Source organism: Drosophila ananassae, chromosome 2L (assembly GCF_017639315.1).
Source record: "Drosophila ananassae strain 14024-0371.13 chromosome 2L, ASM1763931v2, whole genome shotgun sequence".
Taxonomy (NCBI): Eukaryota; Metazoa; Arthropoda; class Insecta; order Diptera; family Drosophilidae; genus Drosophila; species Drosophila ananassae.
Genome location: NC_057927.1, coordinates 5,971,655 through 5,998,359, shown reverse-complemented (window position 1 = coordinate 5,998,359; position 26,705 = coordinate 5,971,655). Strand labels below are relative to the sequence as shown.

At 43.3% G+C, this 26,705-nt stretch overlaps 1 protein-coding gene across 1 annotated transcript; it reads right to left on the bottom strand.

The window, feature by feature from the left end:
* Positions 1 to 11,921: 11,921 nt before the first annotated feature.
* On the bottom strand, positions 11,922 to 12,835 carry LOC6500613 (60S ribosomal protein L10a-2). Its single transcript, XM_001953528.4, has one exon. It carries the CDS (start codon positions 12,686 to 12,688, stop codon positions 12,035 to 12,037), a length of 654 nt encoding a protein of 217 aa, XP_001953564.1. The 5' UTR covers positions 12,689 to 12,835; the 3' UTR covers positions 11,922 to 12,034.
* Positions 12,836 to 26,705: the final 13,870 nt, after the last annotated feature.

Below are 26,705 nucleotides of genomic sequence, written 5' to 3'. Positions count from 1 at the left end.
TTGAGTTGTTTTAATGGTGAAGCTGGGCTGGCTGAGCTGACTGAGCTGGCTGGATGGAGGGTTAATGGCCCAAAAAATGGGTAATAAATTATGCGTAAGTAAAAGTGAGACTGAAACTGAGGCAAACACTGGCAGGTCTACAACTAAATGCGGGCCGAACAAAGGCCAACCCATTTTTCATGGCCCGAACAAAGGAGGCGCCTGCACGGGGGATGCAAGATGTAGCATAAGCGATAATATAATGAAATGGGATTAATCATACGACATGTAGGCCAGCCCGGTGGGAGGCATAATGAATGCCGAGTCCTAGCAGCACATTACACACACATTTGCTCGCCTAACATGATGTTGGCCCGAACCGCTGCCGCCTCTCTCCCTACTCCCGTCTCCCGCCTCCTTCGCCCTGCTGTCATAATTTAGCGCCCTTACGCTGTTACGTGCCATTACGTTACGTGGTGCAGCCTTACGTGGCAGCGTCGTTCGTTTTTAATAAATATTAGCACATAGTTAAACAGTTGAGCGAGCGCTGATGGAAAATCAATAAATACAGCCATCCTTCCCCGCTTTCAATCTCACGTTTCCTCCTTTTAGCCCCGCAGCGCTAATGGACGCTGGAAAGTATGCTACATATATTTTATTGATGAAAAGTTAGCTGCCGAGGGAGAGAGTGAGGAAGAGGGAGTGCGAGAGCGGGTCGGACTTTATGCAAAACCACTCAAGGACAAGTGGGCAATAAGCGAAAAACTTTTATTGTTTTATGTCGACAAAAGTTTCCGCTTTCCTACTACGAGTACATGTGGCCGGTTTGTTGTTGCTACCCGACACGACAGGAAGGCAACCACAAATACAACAGAGGCTGCAGCAGCGGAGCAACATCCTCATAGTTTTTCATATATAATATTATGTGTCCAGCCGTATAATGTTCTCTACCATATGCATGACATTAGCCTCTGCACCCCCATCACCTCTATCCATGTGTAATTTGGCAATTTCAGAATGCATTTCGCCAATGGAATGTTTCGGCATATTTGGGTGATAGTGGGTGAGGGGTAGGGGCAGTGGGAGGGGATACTGCATACCCGCATTATAATGCATCAGTCGCACGTCGCTCCAGGTGTTAATAGTCTGTTTATAGATGTGGCGCAATGTGCGAATGCTGCGCCAACTGCACCGATAGAATGTGGTCTTGCAGGTAGATGATTTTCGGCATTCCGCTGTGGGGCGGGAAATTAGGCTTTGAACTCATCCAATTTTAGGTAGTGATCCGTCAAATATAATTACTTATCTGATCCAGACTATCACTCTTTACATTCCAAAATGATAGTGTTCATTTTTGTGTCTGGTTTTTCGGGCATTTCTGACAGATGTAACTCCCATCGCAACTCTGAGTGCACTCAGGTAGTTTATTTCGGTCCGAGGTCGTTGCAAAAAATCCATATGTTAATACGGCCAGCGAAAAGCTTTCCATATAGCGGAGATTGTGCCAATGGAGCATCCACCATCCAGGAGGATACTCACTCAGCGGCCCGTCATCAGTCAGTCGGTCAATTTATCCATCCCAACGAGGGAAAAAATGGCAAAAATGTGGCTGCCACATGGGCTGTGCAGTGGTTGCTGCCACGGCTGGTGCTGCAGTTTATGACCGCAATACATTTCGGTGAAGCTCCACTTCTCACCGCCACTAGCCGTGTCTTTCAGTCAGTTGGTTGCTCTTTAGGGCCCTCGCTCTCTCGGCCGAAAAGTTATTGAATTGTTACAGCAGCCACTTGTGATAAATCATTGACAAGGCAGCCGGCAAAATCCATGCGTAATAAATGACGGGAGCGAAGGAGCGGCGGGGGCGGTGTGCGGTTTATTTAATTTGCCATAAATAAATATGCTCCAGAGAGTTGTCCGTAAAGGCCATCACTCAGCAGATTGATTCGGGACGAGACCATTGCTTAATTAAGGCCAAGCTGTGGGCCCTGCTCCGATTTCCATCTGCAGCGGCCAAAAGCACACAAGACGCCCTCACCGAAACTATTTTATTAGATTTTTCGCCCAGCTGGGCAGCCCGAAGATAATCAGCATTAAAATATGTTATGAGTGTGAGTCTGTATGTGTGGGGAGAAAAAAGTTGCATGCAGGGTCCTTGTGGCATGAAAACTGCAACGATCAACTCTTATTGGTTTAAGTGGCCCGCTGCGTGTGTGTGGGTCTGCATAAATACAAAAGGCCTGTTCGCTTGCTTACGTGTGTACAGACATTTATTACGGTCCGTAATCCGCAAAGTCTTATGCGTGTCTGTTCTGTCTAACCCCACCCTCTGGGCTCTAGCCCCTAATCCACCCCACATACCATATGTGCTCTGCCCACAAATGGAACTATAATTAAATCAAAAGTTTTGCCAGCAGTTGCAAGCAGCACAGAATGCAGGGAAAAAAGAGTAGCCGGAGCCCAGAGAAATTCCAACTCATATTAAAAGGAAATTATAGAGCAGAAACCGCACCAATACACACTAAAGGAACTAAATACGCTTTGTTGCGGTCATTGGCCCAACACGTCTTATACTTAACGTGCTAAGCTGTTTTTCGGATTATCCGCCGGGTGGTTTAGCGAATTGGATCGCGAGGGGCGGATACGTTAATGAGGGAAAGAACTTAAGATACTAAGAAAAACTAAAAGAAGATTGGAAAGGGCATACAGACTTTCCAGATGAGGTTTGCTGCAAGTCTTGAATTCAAGCATATTCAATGGCTTTTGGAAAAATACCATTATACTAAATAACTTTTTGTATCCTCTCAAATAACTGATAAATGATTGAAATAGTTTGCTGACACTCTTAAATTATTGCCAAAAATCTGCCAGCTCAGTCGTCTAGTTTTCATTCATTTCGTATTTTTCTTTCTAAAAACAAATTAGTTTTCACTCGAAAATCCACAAAGTGTAATTTTACAAGCACTTAAATCCGAGCCGGCATCAGATGCACCTCCTGCCTGTAGCTTTGGGGGCGTGGCAAAGCGGATTATTGCCCGAAAGGACAACGGCAACATCAGGACCAGAAATATGGACTAAGTCCGACCAGCACTTGGCCCCATCCTGGTTGCACTAGAGTGGCCTAGTGCAAGTGGAATCATTTCATTATTTCTTTTCCATCTATTTTTGTTTTTTCGAAAAGAAAACTTTTCCCAAAGGAGGAGGCGGCCCAGAGGTGGGGCAACTTGATCATATATTTGGAAGAAGTTTAAAAGTGGGAGCTTAACACTGATGTGTAGATACTCTTGTGATGCTCCACAACATATTATGTCAATTTCTTGGGGGCTCTTCTTGAGAAGTGGGCCTCTATCCTTGCCATTATTCCTACGATTCTTGAGTGAAATATCTTAAACGGTTTCAAGCTTATTAGAGACATCTATAATAACCTCTGAAAGTGTATAGCAATGGCATTTCCTGTTGTCTAAACATTCTATCCTTCTTTATCCCTAAAATGCATATATTGTTGCTGTTGTACATATTGTTCTGGGCATAAAGGTTCTCCCAGAATAAGGGTCAGTTTTAAGCTGGGGGCGGGTCTATTTTTACGTTTTCTGGCCAGGCTGCTTCTTGTTGCAACTAGATACAGACATAGAGATATGGAACTGCCGCCCAAGTGTGCGGCTATAAATACATATGTTTTAATTTCCGCACTTTTGGGTCAGTCCTGGGACCTCAGCCAGTCTTCCCTGCCCCCTCGATTCAGCAGCCATGTCGAAATGAGGTTCGGATTAAAGGCAAATGCGAATGTGAATGTTGCGTGTTTCCGTTTCTACAAACACACACCCCCTCTCGAACGCCTCTTGTTTGTATTTATGAGCCGGGCCATTTCTGTAAGGGATAAACCAGACTGGCCACTCGCATCCGTTGCAAGTTTTTATTTTTTTCGATTTTGTGTTTATGTTTTTGTGCGCACTTCAACGGCATGAATGTCCAATAACACAAGAACAACCCAAACAGACACACACACGCGCATACAACACCCACCCACCCACACTTTCATAAACATAATCATGTGGCATACGACAACGGCAACCCAAAAACATTCATCGATCCTTCCTGGCAGCCTCTCGTTTCTTTTCAGTTGCTCGCCTCGCACAACTCGGTTAAATGACTCATGAAATTGCCGCTGCGACCCATTTTGTATTTGTGTTTGTAGATCCCTGTGCGTGTGTTTGTATACCATGTATGTATGTATGTGTGACGTGTGTGTCTGTGTTAGTTTCAAGTGCTCGTTTATGGCAAAGCAATATTGTTTGCCAGGACTGCGGCTCACGCTGCCGTTCGGTTAATAATTTAGGCTTAAATACATACAAGCAACTCCGGCACATTGCGTATACGCCATGCTGGACATTTTGCCAAACTGTTGACACGTGCAAACACACACCCGCACCACACACCCCACACCCTACACCCCACACAGCACACACCCATCTGCGCATTACATGGAAGTGTAGGCCTAAAGTAGCCGCAAAGCCAATTGTCGAGAGCGACGGAGGCTGCCACTTTGAGGGAGTGGCAAATAAATCAAAGCGCGCAGAAGGTGGGCGGAGGAGCGGATGAAAGTGCAAGGGTGCGGGCGTGTTAAGTGGGCTCAAGACAGGGTTGATTGAGCGCGAACTTTGGCCAAGTTAAGAGGGGCTGGGGGTGGTGCGGTGGTGCAGGTGAAAGTTTACCTTTCCGCCTCTTTCGTTGGTTCGCCTCCAAAGCTCCTCTCGGCTGTTTAAGCCACTCAAATGTAAATACAATTTCGACAAACACAAAATAAATCCAGCAGAGTGTACTCAACATATTTCTGGAATGGGGATAGAAAACAAGCCCCTACTACTTTTAGATGGAAAATATTGCCATAAACTTCAAAATATGGTTTACAAAGTTTATTATTGCTTTAAACAGAATATTTTACAATAGTCATTTTGATACTAGTACTATATAGGTTCTTAATACCTTAAATCTTGAAAACATATCTTATCCAAATAAGAAGTATTCTTGAGAAGGATTAATCTTTGTAAATATCTTCCATAGAATAAATCAAATGAGACATTTTAACTACCGTGTATTGTTGACAAATAGGCGTTGAAAAAAAGAACAATTTTAGAAAATACTTTTTCACTTTTTGCTGGTTAAGTTGTGCATCTTTTTTTTTTTAGGTTTCGGCCACAAACTGAGCTATAAAGTATGTATGTGTGTGTAAGCCCCCGACGAAAATCCTTGAAGCGTTATCTACAAATTTTACCACACGAATGCCGGCCACACACGCATACAAGCTCAGCAAAGGATACACACACATACACACAAGTGTAGGCAGCCCGGTGGACCGCAGGTTGCCTATATCTGGCTACAATGTGGTGCCATCAAATTACCGGTCTCATTTTCTATGCAGAGTCTATTATGGCCGAAAAAAAATGTTGCCAGGGCAAAAATGCGACAAAAAGTGGCGCTAAATTCCACACTAACACACGCACCCAACAAGAAACACGAGATCTGTGCCAAAAAAAGAGCAAGAAGGGAAAAAGGGCAAGGACAAGAAGGACGAAACATTTCACATGCGTCGGACACCACAACCGCAAATATGCAAATTTGTGCCTCGGACAGGAAAGCCGAGAATCCTCGGCTCGGATAGAATGTTGAACTTTGAACCAGGACTTGGCTTTGCCAGCGTTAATGCGACCATAACAAGAAAAAGTGCCCCTCTATTTTATTTTAAAAATTTATTTTGGCATCAGATTTAGTTGGCCCGGTCGGTGGTGATGGTAATGGGAAGCTAACACACCCAGTGGTCGGGAAAATCTCTATTGCGTGCCAAATTGGCCCAGTCGAGGCTCTCCCGGGCGAGGCGAGGTCTGGCCCCAGAAAGTGCGCTTTCCGAAAAATTCGCTTTTGGCCGCCAAAAGAGGAAAACTTAAATTAGTTTATTTATGCTTTGTTTGGACGGCACTCTTCTCAATAATTCCGTTCGGTTCGGCCAGAGCCACAGCCACAGCCAGAGACAGTGCAAGATAACTTTGTGGGAATGGGTTGGCATTAAGTTTTCAGTGATTGAGTTGGGCTTTCGGCATCTCGGTAGCTCTGCAGCTCGGCTGCGTTCCTTTTTCTTTGTGTCATCTTACTCCATCTATTTTTTGAAGGAACTTTCGCCCGAAGTTGTCAGCGCGGATCTCCTCAAGTGCTTACACCAAAGACAAAAGACAAGCAAACAGTGCGTAAAATGTTTGAGAAGAGCGAATTAATTACACTCAACATCAGCCATCAGCCACCAGCTGAAGAAACCCTTTTTCGCCCTTTGCCAGAAAGGGCGAAGGAGGGCGTGGTTTTTAATTGTGCCGCCGCATTTCCGCTTGCCTGGTCGTTTCCGGCGCTACCACGCTGGGATGCTGAGCGGGTGAGCCAACAAAAATGGAAAAGCTGCGAAAAAGTTGCGACAAAAATTTACTTAAGAATTTCCATGCAGCACAATATTAACTTTGTCGTAGTTACGAATCCACCATGACTTGGTAATGATCTATTTGGCAGCAGAAAATGAAACTCCAAGACCCAAAAACTATCTTCTAATTGACAAATTAAATTCCTGCTTGTCGGAGAATAAAAATCAAAACAATTTATTAATTCCAAAGCAAATTTAGGCTTGATGGACCATTAACAAGGATTGTGGGGAATACTTTTTCTATTTTTTTTGTACCTTCAAAGAGTACTCACCTCTTCGCTATATTGTCTAACAGTATTTAACTTTCCTTTTTCAATATTTTATTTTTTCATATTTTTTCTTGATGTTTAATTTGGCGCAAGCGATTAAATTTCATCGTCCTTGCTGTCTTTTTAATTTTTTGTGTACTTTTTAGTCGGAACGCGTGGCCCGGCTTTCAAATCTGATTTTTATGGCCCGTGAGGTTCCTGGTAGCAGCTCCTTTGGGGTCTGGCCCAGATCCTGAGCCGCCAGGATGTCTGACATATCACTCAGCAGGCCCAGGCTCAGGCTCACGCTAAAACCCAGAGCCGAACGCCACCTGTAAATGTGTCTGTGATATGGCCCTGGCAAATGACAAATTAGCCACATCAATTACCGAAATTTATATTTCTTGCCTTGTTTGCCTTGGCTCTGGGATTGACCTTTCCTGCGCCACTTCCTCACTGGCCTGCCTGGCCTAAAAACTCATTTGTTGTACTTAATTTGGGTTCCATTCGTTCCTGGCTATGTGTGGGGTCTGAAAGGCATTTTTGTGGTCATGGAACGGAAACAGTCAAAAAAGGACACCAAAATGAGCATAGTCCCCTCTCTCATTTTTCGTATGTCTGTCTCTTTCAGGGCCATGGACTTGCAGGGGCGGTGCAAAAAGGGGTCGACTCTGAGCCAAATGAGTTTTATGATGAGCTGCTGCGGCTGCTCTTGTTGTTGATTTACGTTTGTTTTGTTTGTGTTCTACTAGTCGAAAATGCTTAGAAGGCATCATAAACTAACTATTTTTCCACACACCCATACACTGGCACCCACAGCACACACACACTTGAGTGTCTGGGTGTCCTATGATAACTGAAAACAAAAGTTTGCCTGTGATTTATGTGCATTTCGGTTTAACTTTGGATTTAGCGTAAAATAGTTTCGTCCGAGGGTGCACTTGGCTATTTTGGCAGTTCTCTATAAACTCCTAATCATAATGAATGTTCGGCCAGAGGACCTCAAAGCTGATATACTTTGCACAACAGTTGGTAAGCCCTAAAGTCTCTGGGAGTGCTTCAAATTGCTTTAATGCTGTAACTCATTTTTGATTTTTAATATTACGCCCTAATCTACAAAAAAAATGTTAACCCTTTTTAATTACCCTCTTCAATTATTCTCGTGTCTATTTGAACATTCTCAGAAATTCCCAGAAAATACCTTTACCTCATTAAAGTGTCATCAGAGTACCCCAATCCATGTCCATATTGTATTTATATTTATCATTTGTATTCCGCCCACTTTTTCAATACAATCAGAATCAGGAACAGTTCCCCCCGAAAATGTGGAACTGAAATCATGATGCCATCGGAACGGCAAACCAATCAAACATCAAACAGTGTTCCATCATTGTCAGTAACAGCAGTCAGGAAACAGGGACAGCGATGACCCAGGGAGGTTTGGGTGATACTAGATTGGGGGATCGGAGGTGGAGCATTTATGAGTTGCTGTGACATAATGTTAAATATTCAAAGAGCCAATATTTGGACGATCCACTATGCCGTTCGTTGATGAACACATTGGTGCTACGGAATTACAATTTGCGGCCCATGAATTCGTTACCAATAGCCCCGAATCGAAGTCAGCCTCCCAGACCACTCACTACCAACAAAGGACAACATTCATGCCACACAATAGTGAGGTAAGCCAATACTGGAACAAACGCCTACTGGTATATATTATGGTGAACGTTGGGATAACTCTTGGCCAGAATTTTATTAAACCCCAACGAGAGTAAAGTTTTTTTTCAATGTAGTGCATCATACATATCTAATCTTTCGTCAAGTTTTTCGATTTGCGAAACTATTTTCATGAGTTTCTGGATTGGCGATTGACTGATTGTTCAATTGCCGAATCTAGCCAGAGTGAAATCGCTTGTACACGCTCGCGTTATTGGCGCACATCGATCAGAATCGCATATAAACGTATATTCCGAGCACACTTAAGTGCATTATATATAATTTTGTCTGTGTGCATAGGAGCTGGTGCCGGAGCCGGAGCCGGAGCTGGAGCCAAGCAGCTGGAACATTGCTGGCTTATCTTTGGAAAATACACATTTAAATTCGAATTGATTTCGGTTGTCTGGGCGAGATGGTCAGGAGGACTTCAGCAGGGAGTGGCAGGGAAAGGGACTTGGCCGCTTTGGTCAACCCCTATCAACAAGTTTCTCGTCTGCCGGATTCCCTTCTGGTCTAAAGCTTTTGAGCCGCAAAATCCTCTTGGTTTGGGGCTTGCCTTAAAATATATGTGTGCGTTTGCGGGGGGAATCCGACATGAACAGAGCAGAATCGCAATCACCATTCAACTGAGACATCAACATTGTCGTTGGTGTCATTTTTATGCAAATACTTCACATATGGAAATGCCAGGATGCTAGGATGGTTTCAACTCTTCATCTGACTGGCGAAATGAGTTTTTTAAAATGGAGTGAATAACATTACACTCTTTCTTACACGGAATTAATAATAAGTCGGTTGGGGAATTAATCCTTTATATCCTCAGAGTCAGACCACCAGTAGTCTGATGAGAGGTAGGTCAAGTATGTGGTAAATAAATACTCATCGATTTAATGATGTGTAAATGCTAATGGCTTTTCCACGAATTCTTTTGATGCAAGGTCTTTGGTTACATCACAGTTTGAGGAGCAAGTATTTCGATTTAATTTCAGAATCACGCCATTCGTAGAATGACACGGTTCACATGCGAACAAGTCATAATTCGGTGCACAAATTCGACCTCCGCCCCAACAAGTATGGAGGTCATGTCGCCGGCGTCTTAAATAAATTAATTCTGGCTATTGGCAAGGCCAAGAGCAATCCAGAGGCCCGAATGCCGCCAGCCGAAATAATATTATGCGTCGCAGATTGAAACAAATAAAGCAAATGCTTAATTATATTTTGTTTGTCAACCATGGAAGGAGGCACTGAACAGAAACGTCCTTAGATGGCCAAGCAAGTTGGACATGGAATATCAATTGAGCTTCTCCGAGTGGTGGGAAGAAGGCATTACTGATTCCATAGCCATATTGTATTCTTTATTTAAATAATATTTCGCTGTCTATCAACTTTAATTTTCTGGCTGAAAGCTGGCCATAAAACCAAAGTAGTCCACTCAAAAAGCCATATTCTTCACCTAGGGAATTACGCACACATGCAAAAAAAGAATGTTTTGATGCCCAAACCTTTCTCTAACCATGGTCAATGTCCCCGGACACCCCGAAGGCTGGGTCTCGGTCCTTCCACTTTTCTTCATCTCGACTTCCAGTTTGTTTTGGCCCGACGATTGCACAACTTTTGGTTTATTTTTTGCTCTGGGTTCCCGGATTCTGTATTTTTTCTCCCAGGTTCTGCTCTTCACGGCTTGTTTATTTTTGCTTACACTTATCAAAATATTGGGCGAACACATATTGTCTTGCCCGGCTGTCTGCATCGAGCATTAAGATATCGGAGTCGGGTCAACTGGGGAGCTGGGACCCTGACCCATCCCCTTCCCTGTTTGTCCTTTGCCAACACAAAAACAAAGGAGATAACATGGCAGAGGGGACTGAGCTACGCAAAGTAGACGAAGCTGGCATACCCTAGAAATGTAATAGCTTTACTCTCCCGGCCACCAAAAAAATTATGTAAACTTAAACGTCAGTTGAAATGTTTGGAAATCTGTTTATGTTTCTACTTCCTAGAACTTGCCACATGCACATACACATACAAAATAAATTGCAATATTCCTCGCCAAGGATATTAGAGCTGTGGGTTGAGACAAAAAAATTATCTACCACGCCACATTCTGTTGAATTTTTCAGAATGTGCGTGTGTGAGTGTGTGTGGGCCGTAACTTTCACTTTGTTGTCCGGGTTGAGCCACCCACTCCTACTTGCCCCATTCCACAGATACCCCACTTTATTTGCTCAGTTTGCCGCTGCTTAAGTTACTTTCGCTTTACGCTTGAATTTCTTTTTCTTGCCGCATCCTTAGCCTTTTTCTTTAGCTGTAGCTGGAGATGGAGCTCGAGCTTGTGCCGTTTGCCTTTTGCCTTTTGCCGCTTGCTGGTTTTCCCTTTCTGGGCTTTTCCGCAGCCGGCTTTTCCTTGGCTCAGCAGCTCATTGCCAATGGAGCATGTGTGCGTGGGCCCTGTGATTTCGGCTTCTTTTGTTTTTCGCATATTTTTTGGAGCGTTCTGTGCCTCCTTTGTTTCTGCCTTTTTCTTTTTCTGTATTTCGTTCGTCTGTTATTTTCATAAATAAATTTGCATGTCAAATGACATTGTTTATGGTATTTCTATATGAAAGACATATATCACTTGGGCAGATGGAATTGTTGGGCCCTCGTCTGCGTGTGTGCGTATCACACGTTGTTGACATCTTTGTTAAAATATGTTTACAAGCTGAAATTAGTAACTGGGATATGCTGCAGGCCATCCTTGCTCCATATATGCTTCTCTTTCTGTATCTGTATCTGCGACTTTGTCTGTCTGCCTGTCAAAGTTGACAAGCGAAATGAATTCGTAATTGAGTTTCTCGATATGTTTTCCAAGAGCTCCAAGGCTGACGCAGCCTCTCATATTCAATTTGAATAAGACATTAGCAACATTGGCCGGGACTGTGGAGTCGGGACCGGGACTGAGGAAAATTTTTCCGTTAGCTTCTCTTTGCAATATATGCAATTATACAAGTATGGCTCCTCGTTCTGAGGACTTTCTCCTCTTGTCGAGGCGCCATTCCGGCGGCGGTTTCTCTTCCGGCTCAAAGTTTTCGCTCCGGCCGTAATTATTTCAACATTCTTATCGGCACAACAACAAACAGCCATAATTATTGGGGATAAGTCAAGCGCAGCACATTTGTTGCCCCTCGACCAGGCCAGGCCATGCCGGATCCCCCAATAAAAATGCCTTTCTGATTAGCGTGCTCAGCATGTGCCGTGAACTTGTCTTATCTATCCTATTTAGATCCTGCTAATCTTCCCCACTCCACTCAGATTCTCGCAACGAAATTTATAATATATCGTTGAGCCAACAAAAGGGATTGCTCATACGCCCCGTAAGCCATGGCAGGAGTGCCTCGGGTGGGGAGAGAAATTATGTCACAGCTTACTGAGATTTCGTTAAATGTGTACCAAGGCTAAAGAGGATAGAGTGAGCGGGTTATACTGCAAACATGGCTTTCAAGTGTTTTCAGTCTTGTATGCAAAAGTTCCGAAAAGGCTGGGAATTTAAATTATAATTCTAACATAAATCTACATAGATTTTAAATGTACAGAAAAAATTACAAACAAATATACATTGCCGACATTGCATTTAGCACCTTCTATGAAATACTTAGTAAATTCTCTGGGGTTGACCCATTGCTGTTTTTATGTGAAGGGATCGCACGTTTCGCCAATTCTCCTTCAGCAGGGATACCAAAAATCGGATCGAAAGATTTATGTTCTGAGTGAGCGCTTCGTTTTCCATGCCAACGTGTCCTACGGTCACATTGAGGCACAGGATTTTTTTCATTTGCAGCGAACTCGTGGATATTACGTCAATTTTGGACCTCATTGATTCCTGATGAGTCAGCGGAGTGGGAAACTTGCCGGCATTGGTGAGACCAGGGCCCAGCAGCCTCGGGACTATTTTCGTAAGCGACTCAGAGACCAGGAACTCGTCATATTCCTTAGCCAATCTCTTGGCGTACTTCTTATCGCAGCCCAGAATCTTCAGGTCCTCCACATCGAGGAAGTCGACCCCGATGGATCTGGCCTCGTCACAGTGTCTCTGGTTGCCGAAAACGCAGACTTTTAGCTGCGGCCGGGCGATGTTTTGGAGCAGAACACTACCCTTGAATCGCTTCTGGATTTGCGGATTGTAGTTCTTCAGGCCGATCTGCAGCTCTACGTTCTCATGGAAGCCGTGTTCCGGGCCCGACGGGGAGTTGCGCTTCACCATTCCGACTGTCTCATAAAGAGTTTCAAATGATACCTTCGAATTCATATTTTCTGGTTTGAAATTTTGTAAAATATTTTATATGGTTTTTGGTTTGAGTTAAATGAAACACTGATTGTAAAATTGATGATTTCGTGATGAATTTTAAAAAATAACAAAAAAAACGGTAAATGCGGTTACATTTTCAAAGTTGATTACTTTGGATCAGATTACTAATTCGGGTTCTTTGCAAATCCATTAATATAATTATATTAAGACACAAACTACCTTTGCGATATTGGATTCATGTTAATGAAGTCAAATAATTATTTTAATCAAATAATTATTTCACATTTTCCTCTCCCGATAATTATCCAATGAAGTCACTTTGCTCAACGTTCTTAACCAATTGGCAGCATCACCTTGCGCATTTATGATTCCAGGCTGTGCATAATTGATTGCCTAAAACTGCAATCGGTGGTCCGACCCGAGGCGTGGTGTATCTGCCACTGGCCAAATTCCAGATGCCACTTGGCCACATGCAACTGGAAATTTACCGGCTCAGCGAGTTAGGTTCAGCAGTTCAATTCGGTTCAGTGGAGGCCGGAATACCCTTCGGTGCATCCGCATCCTCATCCGGCGAGTTTTCGGTGCCATTTTCGGTGCGTTGTGCTAATTAGGCAAAGTGTTGCCGCCAGGTTTTCGTTTTCGGGGCACAAGTCTTGCAGCGTTGACAATATTTGTCGCCTTGTTGCTGGATTGTTTCTGGTGGCAATGCAGCCCGGAATTGCAGACTTGCAGGTCGAGTGGCTTTTGGCTTTCTCGGCTCTGGGGCCAGTGGTTTTGTGTGTAATTATAAACGAAATTATAAGCTGCGGAACGGCTCCGAGTGCAGCGGAGATTAAAGTGGAAATTGCAATTGCTGTCAGCCGTCTGCTGTGATCAAGATCCTTATGACAGGACGTGGATGGGTATGGTAGTGGGGATGTGCATGGACATCAAGAGGATTTGTTGCCTGCCAGTGCTAATTTACACATTTTGATTGCCCTGACTGGAGGCGGAATCGCCATCACAGCCGCTTCTTCCATCTCCCCAGAATCCCTACTCAGTCTCATGCCCGTCCTTCTCGTCCTGGCTGATAACATTATGCGGCATTTTTCTACAGCTTAATGCATAATTTGCGTCCTGGGAATTACGACGGCCTGGAGCAGAGGCAGTGGCCCCGCCATCGGTAGCAATATTCCGGAGAAGTAGCTTTTTCCGGGGGGGTGACGATGGCAGAGTGCTTTGGCAGTACTTACCGGGTCTGCCCCGGCCATAAGATTATTTTATGTTGAGCCGCTTATTGGGCGGCATTTTCGGATTTAACGCCTACCTTTCTCGGTCTCGATTTTCCTCTCCGTCTATTACTTGGCCTGGTTTTTATCAAGATGCTGCTAGTATTGCCGGGTTCCAATTGAATTGTCGCCTTTAAGCCAGGGTGGAGCTCAGGCTTCCGCGCGAGTCGACAATTTGTTGGGGCAGGCAGACTTATCAGGGATCATGAGCAGAATTCATGTGAAACTTTAAGCCAGGGAATAAATCGATATTTATCCTTGTACACATTTTCTAATTGTGTGCCTAAATATAACTTTTAGTAAATCCAATACAATTATAATACATGTAGGCAAATAAATAGTAATACCTCAGTTGTAAAATAAAGCATTAAGAAATTAAAATATTTCCGTCTTTCAAACCAATTTCCATTTGTTTATGAAGGGTCTTGTTTATTGGAATACCCCAACTTTCAGCAATGACAAACTGTCCTAAACCAAAAAGTTCTATCAAAGCCATCCGATGCCTATTTGCCAAATCAGGCTGATGCCCACCCACTTGGCCATCACACAACTCAATACAAATGTCCAAATGTACTTGTACTCCATCTGAAAATGCCGAAACGTTCAATGGTATCCCCGGATCATATTATTTGCAATATATTGTGTGTGCTCGAATATGGCCCCCGATAGGCAAAGACATTGGCAGAGTTTTTCGCATTTTTGCACTTTCGGGCCAAACCTTTTTCTAATAGTAAATGTCAATTTATTTTGGGAGAGAGAAAAAAACTAATAAGCAAATACTTGGCATAATTTGAGCCAGGCCTGGGACTTCCACACGCCAGGGGATATGGACTTCTCGGCTCGGACCACTGACGTAATCAAATCGGCAATCGGTAAAAGATATGTATGCGCATCAATGTGCCCGAAGGGTTGGGCCAGGATGTGACCCATCATCATAGTCCGCCCTTTGCTCACATCCTGTCTCCTGTCTCCCACCCCCATGACAAACATTTTCCCTAGAAAAAGGGACACGCCGGGTGCCCTGCCTGCAGCTGAATCTTTTTTTGAACTGTCCCTAACAGTGCGTAAATTGCCATTTTCAAATACATTTCATCCGCACACTCGGCCATACGTATAAGCCCAGATTTTCACGCTGGGACAACAAAAGTTGAAATACTCTTGCCGGGGGAATGGCACAACTATATGATGTACGAATATTTTGAATTGCAAATTCATAGAACGGATTAGTTTTATGGGAGTTGGGAAAGTAGTTTTTTTCATAGTTCAGAATGTTTAAAATTATGTCACTTGTTTCATTAACTTTACTATTTTAATACTTTAGTTTTTTTTACAATTATTACCTAAAGTATAAAAAATTTAACGATGAAATTTAAGAAGAATTTTTATTATACTTTCAATTGTTTACTTTATTAAAGTCTTCTCTCCAATTCATTTTTATGAAAACTACTTCTTATCTTCCCTTCGATGCCAATAAATTTGATGGCTTCATTGGCTCTTTATTAAAAAATATATGTTTATGTCTATTATTTATTTTATGGATGTCCCTGCTTTTGGAAGCAGCATCCTAGCCTTTGAACGAGCAGTGTTTTATTGCTTTTGATGCCTGACCTCTCCTTGGGAAGTCGGTTTCCGATGGCCAACTGCGGAGTTTGAATCGTATCACATTGCGCATACGCCGCGTACGCCATCTCCCGTTCCCGTAATGCGAGTGCCAAACAAAAACTTCGATTGTCAACTACTGACGCCTGTCCGCGCTTTTTGCTTTCCCTTCCGCTTTATTTTTTTTTGCAGCTGGCACGGCTTTACTATTCCATTCGTCTGTGCCCTGTTATTGCTCGGGTAATTTATCGTCAGCGGAGAATGTCTTTGATCTCGGCACGCGTCTCGAACTATGCAAAGCATTTTCGGCCACCCGCCGACCTTTTCTCTTGCACGTGCATGAAATGTCAGCATTGTTTTTCACGCCCCCGGCCGTGCATCCTTCCGTGGCTCTAAATACCAGGAGCCCGCAGGACGAAAGGCCCGAAATGACAATGGCATTCTATCGAAATTTTATAGTTTGTACGTCTGAAGTGCGAACTTTTTGGGGAAATATCTTCATTCTACCGGTGGACATGACGCTGGACCTACATAAACAGGAATGTGCGAGGGCAGGTTAATAGTTTTGCTTATTTTGAAGCTATGCTATTTTAAAGCTTTTAAGCTATGTTTTAAAAATACACAAGTTGAGCCAAGAGAACAAAATAAAAAACTTTTAAGTTCATGCAAACTAAAGGCGGATAATTTTAAAAATTTTAAAAGCATCAGCTAGCAACGTCAAACTTTACTAGCCCCTCACCACCACTCTTGTGCGTTGGAACATAATCTCCCAAGCCTCTGCAAATAGCTCTACTTCTGCTACTTTACTTGCCACCCAACACCCGTCACCCACACCACCCACTGCGTAGAACAGTTCCGACATTATGTTTTATAATCATTTTACAACCGGTGTGATATTTAGAATATGACCGAAAGTTGCTTCATCGTTTCTGTTTTTAGGGAAACTTTCCCATGGCCACAACATATCTCAGCTGCTGGCCCTTCTCCACCTCGATGCCAGCCCCCTCGCAACGCCCTTGGCCTGTTGTTTTTAGTTTCAGGACAGGAGAGGGCGGATATTGGGGGCGGTGTGGTGGGGGAGTGGCAAAAGTTGGACTGCTGTTGCTGTTTTTATTTTTTTTATAGTGCTGCCCATAAAGTACTTAAAAGTTTCATTTTACGCCTATTTTGCCGGACGAGAGTCCCATTATCAGAAAGCGAGCGAAGGATGCCACCAAGTGACCAACTGACCTGGCCAGAATTCCACTTTCAGACTTTCGCCGCCGGCTAGCAAAAATCCAATTTGCCAACATTTTAACAATCATTGCCTCCGGGCTCTTCAGCAACTCATATTGTGGCCATCCACTTTTAATTGCTTGCCTAAACAAATAATATTTGAGTAGCATGTTTCCAGGGGGAGGGTTATGTTCGGTATGGGTATGGGTTGGCCAGACCGATGTTGCCTCCAATTAATGCCTGGCCAAAAGCGTAAAGTGGATTTAAGCCAGCCAAAGGTCATGGAAGGGGCCCAGGACGCAAGACGCAGGGCAATTGGTGGGTAATTGCTCGTCAGCTCGTCGAAATCTTCCCAACTCTAGACGGAAAGTTGTGCCTATCAATATGCTGGCCCATCATCGTCTTCATCTTTCAGCCCCGAGAAGGAAGAGGAGCCGCAGCATCAGAAGCTGTGTTGTAAAAATTTTAATAACTGTATTCTGCAGAGGACATTCAATGTCCTGGGCCAGCTTGTTTATATTTCCTTTCGCTGCTCCAGCAGCACGAAAGTTTTTTAACAATTTATTTTTATTTTAGATACTCGTTTTTTTCGGGCTGTTTTTGCCTTTTGCTGTTTGCTCCACTTAAATACAAAACGTCTGCCCGCCTGCTAATGGTTTTTCCACCAAGAGGAAAAGCCTGGGTGGGGATGCTTTGGTTTGGCGGTTCTCGTAAACTATGAGTGGCCCCGGCTCGAGTGGGGAGGCTCGAATGGAAAACGGAAAACTGATAGCTGAAAATTCTCGGGCCCTTTGGCGAGGAGCAGATCAATGCCGCCGTTCCTCGCCGCCCGCCACTTAAAAAAGTGTAAGAAAATTTATCATGATTATGATGGAAAAAAATGCAGAAAACTTCAGACAACTCGGAGCTAGTCAAAGTAAGTCTATGAAAGTAATTGGTCATCGTGGACCGAAAAGAAGATTCTATCTTTGGGTCTCTTTCTGCAAAACATCTCCTTTGCCATTAAGCTGGAATTGAAAGGGTTGGGAAGTAAGCCCTTGTAGACAAGGCTTAATGGGTCAGGCCATTTAAAATTTAACTTTGCATAGAAAATACATAAGATGCTCATAATTGAATGTTTTCCTTCCCCAGAAAGTCTTCCCAGAATTAAAGCTATTTATAATTGAAAGCCATCTAATAGAATTTCAGAATTCTCCCACAGCCCACCATAATTAACATGAATCAGAACTTTTCGGTGGAGTTGGTCCTCCTTTCAGAATTCAGTCAGTGCTCAACTGACCGCAAATTTTTGTTCTCGGATTTCGTGATGGCGCTTCCTGGTTTTCCAAACTAAAATAGGACACCCATTAACGGGGCTCCGCAAAATGGCATACAGTTTGTGGCCAACCTTTGTGTGGCGCTTCATTGCAACATTTGTTGCAGCCAATGGCTGTCATCGTCGTCGTAGTGTCGGTGGGACTGGGACTGGGACTGGGGACCTCTATGCAATTTTTATGCACGCTAATAAAAATGCTAAATGAGTGCCAACTAAAGTAAACATAAATCGCATAAAATACAAATTAAATGCTTGCCCAATGGAGCATTTCTCCTCACTTTTTCCATTTTCTCTGGCTCTGTTCTCTGGTCTCTGGCCTGCAGTCTCCAAAGCATGTCAGCCATTTATATGCGGAGCTCTTCGTCTACGTAATTGTCCTGCCACAACCCCTCCTGGGTCCTGGGTCTCTGCACAGTAGAGGGTGTCGCCCTTGTGGCCTGGGATTCCATAGATTGCTAAGTTTTCATGGGGGCTGATTCGTACACTGTGAGAATATGTTAGTGTAGTGGATGATAAGGGAACTAAAAGAATAGTATAATAGGATTTGTATATATTGCATAAAAAAGAGAAAAGTTAAAGTATAATAAAGTATATTGTTTTGCCTATTTTTTTACTGCTTCCCCCTTTTTTTTCCAAGCTCCTGCCCAGTTGCATGTCTATGCATGCAAAATGTTTTCTCATGCTCGAGACTCTGCCAGGACATGGGTGTGGGCTTGATGGGGGTCCTGTCGCTTGAAAAATGGGCAGGAGTGTAAAAGGAGACTCCAACTGGAGGATCTCGGTTCCAGTTGCTCTCTACCTTTTTGTGTTTGCGCAAGTGTTCGTTGCGGTTGAAAGGTGAACATGACGTTGGCACATTGCAGGTGCTCTCCCCCACCACGATTCCCAACAACGATTCCCCTACCCGCTCACACCTCTGTGTTAGATGAAAAATAAACAGTATGCAGCGTGTCCAGCTCCGGCATGCTTGCCCCTTTTTACTCTTCGGCATTCTTTGTGGCCCCAGCTCAAGATGATTTACAACGCTTTGTGCTTTCACCTGTCTGGGTGCCCACTTCCCCAACACTGCCCCTTTTCAACCCGATGCCACGGCTTATTTACCTGCTCCTTGCATTTGTCGCATAATCGTTAAGGCTTTAAAGGCCGCCACTGTCGGAAGAACATGCATTGAAAGGCATTCACGGGCCGGTTGATCCTTTCCGCGACACTCCTGGTGGAGACCACCCCGCCGTCTAATGAAAAACAACAACCAGGGCGAGCCAGGAAAAATGAGGAAACTGAGAAGAAAATAATAATAAAGCACTTGAAACAAACGTTTTCAGTAAATTTAACATTAGCTCCTTTTGTTGTGGCTATAAAAATCTGCCAGGCAGAAGGAGCTAGGCCACACTGTAACAAAAAACAAAAAAAAACATTAAAAACTTATCTCTCTGTCATATGAATATAAGATGTAGCGTAAGAGTTATGATAACTATTTTTTATTTGATAGTATAGTACCTTAAGTTTAAGTGACTTTTTGTGACCAATAATTTCATACCTCTTCTATAGCTTTTTTTACAGTGCCTGACTCTTGCGTGCGCTTGGCCAAATTCAGCGACGGCGGCTAAAAAACTTTTGCTGCCTTCCTCGCTGCAACAATATTCTTTGCTGTTTGTTGTGAGCCCCAGCCATGAAGTTATTATTATATGCGCCCGATTCTACGTGAGTGTATGTGTGTGTGTGTGTGCGGGGTATTTACTGGCTCCGAGTAGCATACTTTTCAGCTTGCGTGGCTGTTGTGTGTTAAAGTTGCCCAGGCCACGCCCCCCGTTCTCCTTCTGCTCCTCCCCATCGGCCCCCGAAGTCTGTCAACTTGGCCGCACATTTCTGATTTATGTGGCGAGCCAAGCGGAATTTTACACAGCCCAGCCAGGCATTCTTCGGGGGCTGCTTAAAAGTGGGCAAATTATTTCAATTTCCATTATCGTATTGCCTTGATTGCCGTCCGCCCGGAGTTTTGGCCTCTGCCGTCATTCGGTAGTTGGCTTTTTATTTGGCAAAATTTGAGCCGGATTTTCTGGCTGCCGTTTTGTGGTTTATTAACCCACTTCTGATGCAGATTCTGCCTTCGTCTGGTAGTAGTTTGAAATGTTTCTTTTTTTGTTAGCTTTTTTAAACTACATAGTTGTTTACTTATATTTGTACTTCTGCTGAAAAAGGTCAAAGAAGCCGTTATAAGGCATGCTAAAAAAGAAAACAATTCCGTGAGTAGTCAAGTATCGTTTCGTAACTTTTTGGCAGGACAATCATTTTTACCCACTTTTTTCCAATATTTCAGCTATTTTGCATCGGATTTGGAAAAGGCATGCCATTTCCGAATCAGGACTCCCATGAGCTTCGAGCTGCATCAAAATATTGTACAAGTAAAGAAATAAAATTTTCGGTCGGTTTTTGCCCAAAATCATGTTGTTACCCCTTTGAAAAATATCGAAAATCGGGTCAGATGTTAGTTGGTCAGGTTTTAATTAAAAATGAAACTACTCGAAAATACAAGAGCGGAAAGGTATAACAATCATCGATAGGATAAGTTTGAGTCAAGTTATGGCTATTACTCGTGACGGAAAGCCTCAATAAGCAATATAAGACTATCCTTGAATAAAACACACACCCAATATACTTTTTATAATATTTCGATCAACAGGCGGATGCTTCTTAGCTCACCCCTCGAGCAGTTTACTGGAGAACTGGAAGCCATTTTAGCATAAGGAAAAGGAGATTCTGACAACCATGATGCTGATGGAACAGAGTCCTGCGAGTGAATCATGTAAGAATTAGCTTCCCAACTATGTATATGGTTAAGGTATTAATTAAATGTAAGTCATATTTAAATAATTATACTATAATTTAGATTCTATTAAGTTTAGAAATAAGTTTTCAGAACTAAAAAGCTTTATTGAACCAATAAAATGTTAGTACACAAATTAAACTGGAGTTTTGAATTTGGGTATGAAGGGGAAAATGAGAAAATAACTTGAGTTGGAAACAACATAATTGTTACAACGTTTCAAAGATTAGTATTTGATCGACTAAGAGAGTAGAAGATATAACGTTGAATATTTTTCTGAGAGTCAAACATTAACACAATTTATTACAAAACAATAAGAATCTATACACTTACTCTGAAAATGCCCTGGTATCATTTATAAGCTTTTGTTATTTTAAATAAAAACATAATGTTTCTTTCTAAATGTTTGCAATTAAACTAAATGAATTTTTTTAGTATAAAGTCTCTCATTGTTTGGCGCACTTTAAGTTTTGAAAACACATTGTGAACGAAAGTTGCTGTGGCCAAGTTTGCCACAAATTGCTCATATAGTAACAACTCACTTAGGGGGCTCTTTCTTCTATAGGCACTATGACCATTTCCCATTTCCGTTTTCGACTTTTATGTTTGCATTTTGCCCGCACACTCACACACACCCACATCTCGCCCGCATCCTGGCGCACGCACACACTCGCAACTGGAGTTGAGTTTTATGCGACGTTGCGCTCTAATTTTTTTGAAGCCAATAGTTGTCCAATCAATTTCAAGTGCTCGGCACTAACTTAAATCTACATAAAAATGGGCGGACACGGACACGAGCAGCCAGGACGGAAAAGCGGGGAAAAAACGCTGGGAAAAGCCATACGAGCTCACGCACAAGGCCATCCATAAAATTCATTGTTGACGCATGACTATGGCGACCAAGAAGGACGAGAGAGTCGGGGCCAGTGGAAGAGAGATGGCGATGGTGTCTAGGAATTTCGCACGGACATGTATAAATTTACACAGAGCCGCCAAGGAATCAGCAAAAAGCAAACAAAACAGAGCTGCAGCTGAAGGAAATGCAGACATAAAGCCTGAAGAATGGCAGCCAAAATAATGGCAGGAATGTGGAAGAATTTTAAGTTGTTGTAGCTTTAATGGTGCCTATTTTCTGTAACTTTATTTATTTGAATATGAAACAAGCTGAATAGCAAGCATAGGAGAAAAATATAGATTTAAGCCAACTCTCAATCGCTTTTTAACTTGGTTGTTCTGTTTAAAAAATTCATGAAGATAGGAACAACATTGCCTCCTCCGGCTACAACAAGGGGAATGGCCTTTCTGATTGAAATTCCAATTCGGTCTCATTGCCTGCCAGTAGTTTTTGAGAACGAGCATTCCCCCCTGACAAAGCCATAAAATATTGAGTGAGGCAGTCTCGATTTTGGCTGCTTCTGCCATGGCTTGTGCTTGTGCCGGGCCTGCCTATTTTGCAATTAATGAAAAAATCTAGCGAAATGAATTTTTAAGCCAATAGCCTGGGACCGGGAGTCGGGAGCCGGGCTCAGTCAGAAGCGAAGCTGACAGCGAAATGGGTCATGTTTGCTTTGGTGTAATGTGTAGAATGATTGCAACTTTAAAGAGTAAACAAACAAAGCCATAGCACTGGCAGCACAACTGGCAGAAGGCGAGGTGGAAGCCCTGGGATCTAGAAGTGAATCTGGATCGGTAGTCCCAGTCAGGCAAATAACAAACTGCCTCGTAAGGGAGGCGGGCAAACAAACAAGAAGTGAGTAAAACGAAACGAATGTCGGTGCCCTGCTCCCTGTCGTCGCCATCTTTTTCCCAGGCCACATGCAGAAAAAATATGGAACTATGTTGGGCAGTAGAATCTGTCCCATAGAGTAAATTTAAGTTTAATAAAAAATAAACAAGATTAAAATATGTTAAATAATATTTCAAATATAAATATGATTCTTGGTGGATTTTTTCCTCAGTGCCTACATCATGCATGCAGTTGGCAGTCGTGGCAGAAGTAGCCGTTGAGTGGCAGCCGCCAGTCGGAAATTCGCCGGAGCAGAATGCGGTGGTAGGATAAAGGAGCAGCCATCGATGCTGCACTTGTCCAATGCACTAAGGTACTTACTAGCTGGCTCAGGCTTTCGCCCCACATCCTCCGCAACCTTTTGCCTCGCACTCTGCTTGCCCTGCACAATGACCGTTGATTGCCGGAGTTGCAAGATGTCCGAGAGGCTCTTGGGCGGAATTGCCAGCACTTTTAAGGAGTTCCAGTTAAGCTAGGCCACCCACAATCACCAAATCCATCGGCTCATCTAAATACGGCCATCTGCCGTTGGCAACCCATTTCCCCAAACTCCTTTTCCGAGTTCCTCACCCGCCCACATTGATGCCCAAAGCCAGGAGATGGAGTGGAACAAAGAGCCTCATCATCGGCATGCAACTGGGATGCATACTCACCTGCAGCTCCAGCCTGGGCCCGATCCGGTAATAAAAGCTGTACAAGTAAGCCTCTTTTCCGGCAGTCGAGCTTGCAACAGAACGCGGGGGAGCGGGTGAAGGATAGCCAGGTGGCACTAGAGCATTGGAGCACTGGAGCATCAGCCGGTTGAAAAGGGCTGAGTGGGTTTATTCGAAACAAATACTCCAGACGAACTCCAAATACTCATGTACTGGAATAGAAGTATTGGTTACGAATATTCCTAATTACTAAACAATTTTTAAAGAAAATATTTGATAATAATGATCTCAGTTGAAATAGGTAAATATGAACTTTAAACCTTTTTAGCCTTGGGTCAGGAGAGCCAAAAATTATTCCAAATATTAATCTCGCAGTGCACGTAAGCCCAGTCATTGACTCAGTTATAGAGACTACTTACTACTGCCACAGATACATCTTGGGAAGCACAAATCCAAAGATACTGTGGCTGCTGGCTGGTCGTAATTAAAAACTCGCTTTTAAACGTTTTATAAGTGCCTGGCAAATGAATTGCAAATGATTTGTAAAAACATCAGCCAACAGTTGCCGAGCGCAACGTTTTAGAAGCCAACGACTGGGACGGAGGTAGCACCGCGTGGTGAAAGCAACATTAGGAGCAATCGCTGAATGGCTGCTCCTTTGGCTCCTCTCGGGGCTCAAAGGGTTTTGCCTTCTGATTAAAAATTGCGAGCGCCAGCTGCAACATCCAGGCAATCGGATGGTAAAACGGCATAGCGGACTGCGATGGGGTGGAAGGGCGACCCTTTTAACCCAGATTGAAAAAACTCGAAATTAGTTTTCATTTATGTTCGCCATCGCCCCCTCAAGTCGGCTTTTTACTGCGCTGGCAGTTAATTTTTAATGGCTGGCATCTAAACTGTTGCTTGGCATGTAATTATGCGTGTTATGGCTTACAAAGCCATCCACCAGCATCAGCAGGACCATGAGAAGCAGGACCAGGGGCAGGCGAAGGAACCGAAGCACTAAAAAAGCTTAGCAAACAGGCCACACAACCCACAACAATGGTCAAGGCAAAAAGGGCGAAAGGTGGTGCTCTGCAATGCAGTTTGTTGCTGGTTTAATGCAAATTAACAAAACGGACCTGCTTTGCAAATATGTTTCTGCATAATTGCTCTCTTGATTTGCAAAAATTAAGTTAGTCCTTAAGTGGAATCAAACACTTCTGATTTATTTTATATTAAACAATTGTTACATCATTTCTAAGATATTACATATACGCCCTGATGAATATCATTGATTATTTTTCATTTTTCTGAATATTCTCCATCAAAAATAGCTTGACGAGCCGATTCAAAAGATTTAGAAATTATAATTTTAGAATAAGTGAAAGAGCTAAAGCCCCTTTCTTGAGTTGCGCCTTAAGATCCCGGCCCAGTCCTGTTCTATCGCTCAATCGTTGTCACTCGATTGGGGAGAAAAAGTTTTGGGGGAAAAGAGCGATTCGCATAACGATAACTGGAAACACTTTTCCGGCGATAAGCCAAACAATGTGCGAGCGAGTTGAGGAGCAAAGAGTTTCAATCGATTTCCGTTTAGCAAACGATGAAACATTGGGGCTTGATGGTGGGTTAGGGGGCGTTGGAGTCGTTCCCAGTCGATTGCGGGCTTTTGTTGCTTTGTTGTTTGATGTTCGGTGTTCAGTGTTCGTTGTTGGATGGCCGTTTGTATTGCTCGCACTTTCCCCTTGCACTTTCTCCCTGGTGTTTTGCACGTTTGCGCTGTTATCGTTTGGTTTCTGCTGTTGTGCAAATTATTACATTGACCCAGTAAGCGGGAAAACTTTGCCTCACATGCAAGCAGGATTGGTTGTTCGGGGAGGGCCATAAAGAAAATCTAGAAATCGGGAAAACGAACGAATCCAAAGTCGAAAATTAATTGCGGAAGCAGCCAGCAAATGTAATTAACTTATGGCTGCATGCATTTCTTGAATATTTCTTCGATTTTCATTTATGTCCTGCCATAAATTAAGCAAGGGTGGAATATTATTGTCCTTGCTTTTATCCATTACAATCTAGAAGGATATAAAATCAAGTCAATCCTTTGTCCATCATGCTAATAAATTAGTTCGTTTGGGGAATTATTTTACACATCAGCGTGCGGTTGGGAGTGATTAGAATTCATGTACAAATTAAACTTTATTAGTTATTCCAGTATTGGCTCAACTGGCTGACTAACTTGTATTCGAATTATATGTATAATTGAACAACTTAGCCATCCAAATTATTCCCGCAAGTATCAATTCGATGTTGTAAGATAAACATTTGATTGAATTTGTCAAAGTTCAGGACAGGCTCCCGGCTCCCGGCTCCTGGCTCCACCCAATTGTCCCATTTAATTATTTTCTCGTTTCCCTGTGGCCTCTCTGCTTTGTTTCGGGTGCCCTTTTTCTGACTGGAACCACAAAGCCTAATTCAATAATAGCCAGAAGCGACAAGGCCTAGACGCAAAAAATTGGCAACAATTTAAAGCGTAACCGCAGGCGTTGTCCATATTTTTTTCCCTGCTGCCTCTTTGCATTTCCATTTTTGCAGTTGTCAGCTTTTTTCTTTCGGCATTCAAAACATAAAACGAGAATGGAACACAATTTTTGTTGAGGCGTTGCAATTAATAAAGCCCACAACCACACACATGCACAGGAATGGGGGTGGCAGGACAGAGAACAGAGGACACAGGACATTGACACGGCAACAACAAGGAGTAACAACTTGCAGCTTGTCGTCTGGACTGGCGCAAAACGGCAAATGGAAAAAAATCAACTAGGCAGGACCCGAAAAAAAATTGCGGAAAGAAGGCGTTGACCATAGACTTGCTTGCAACTGAAGGCACATAAATTAGGGGCGTGTCGGGCGGCGCAAGAAGCCAACACATTTCTACAAACGAAAACCGTTTGCCGGCATTATCCTGGCGCTCCTTGCTGTTTCGAGGGGCGTGCTGGCTGGTTGAGTAAATCTTCAAAGTTGTTGCACAGGCGATAAGAAAAGATAAATGAGACTTTAATGCAAAATAAATTAAGCACTTGTCGTGTGTTTTGTCCTTTGTGGGGGTCGGTGTGTGGCGGAGGATAAACGTGTGTATGTGAGTGGTATGCTAGGAATGACATTTGATTATCAGCCGGGTGCAGGGGCGACTTCGACGCGACTTTGCCGCGTCTTCAACAGCGCGAACGTTTAAATAAATCAATGCCACCGTCGACATTCGCATTTCGAGTGTCACATAGAGCGCTTATGAAATCCTGCCACCAGCTGCGCTTTAATTAAACTCGGCTTAGACAATGCCAGGGCATTTCGGTGGCGAGTTCAAGGTGCGTCCTGACCCCA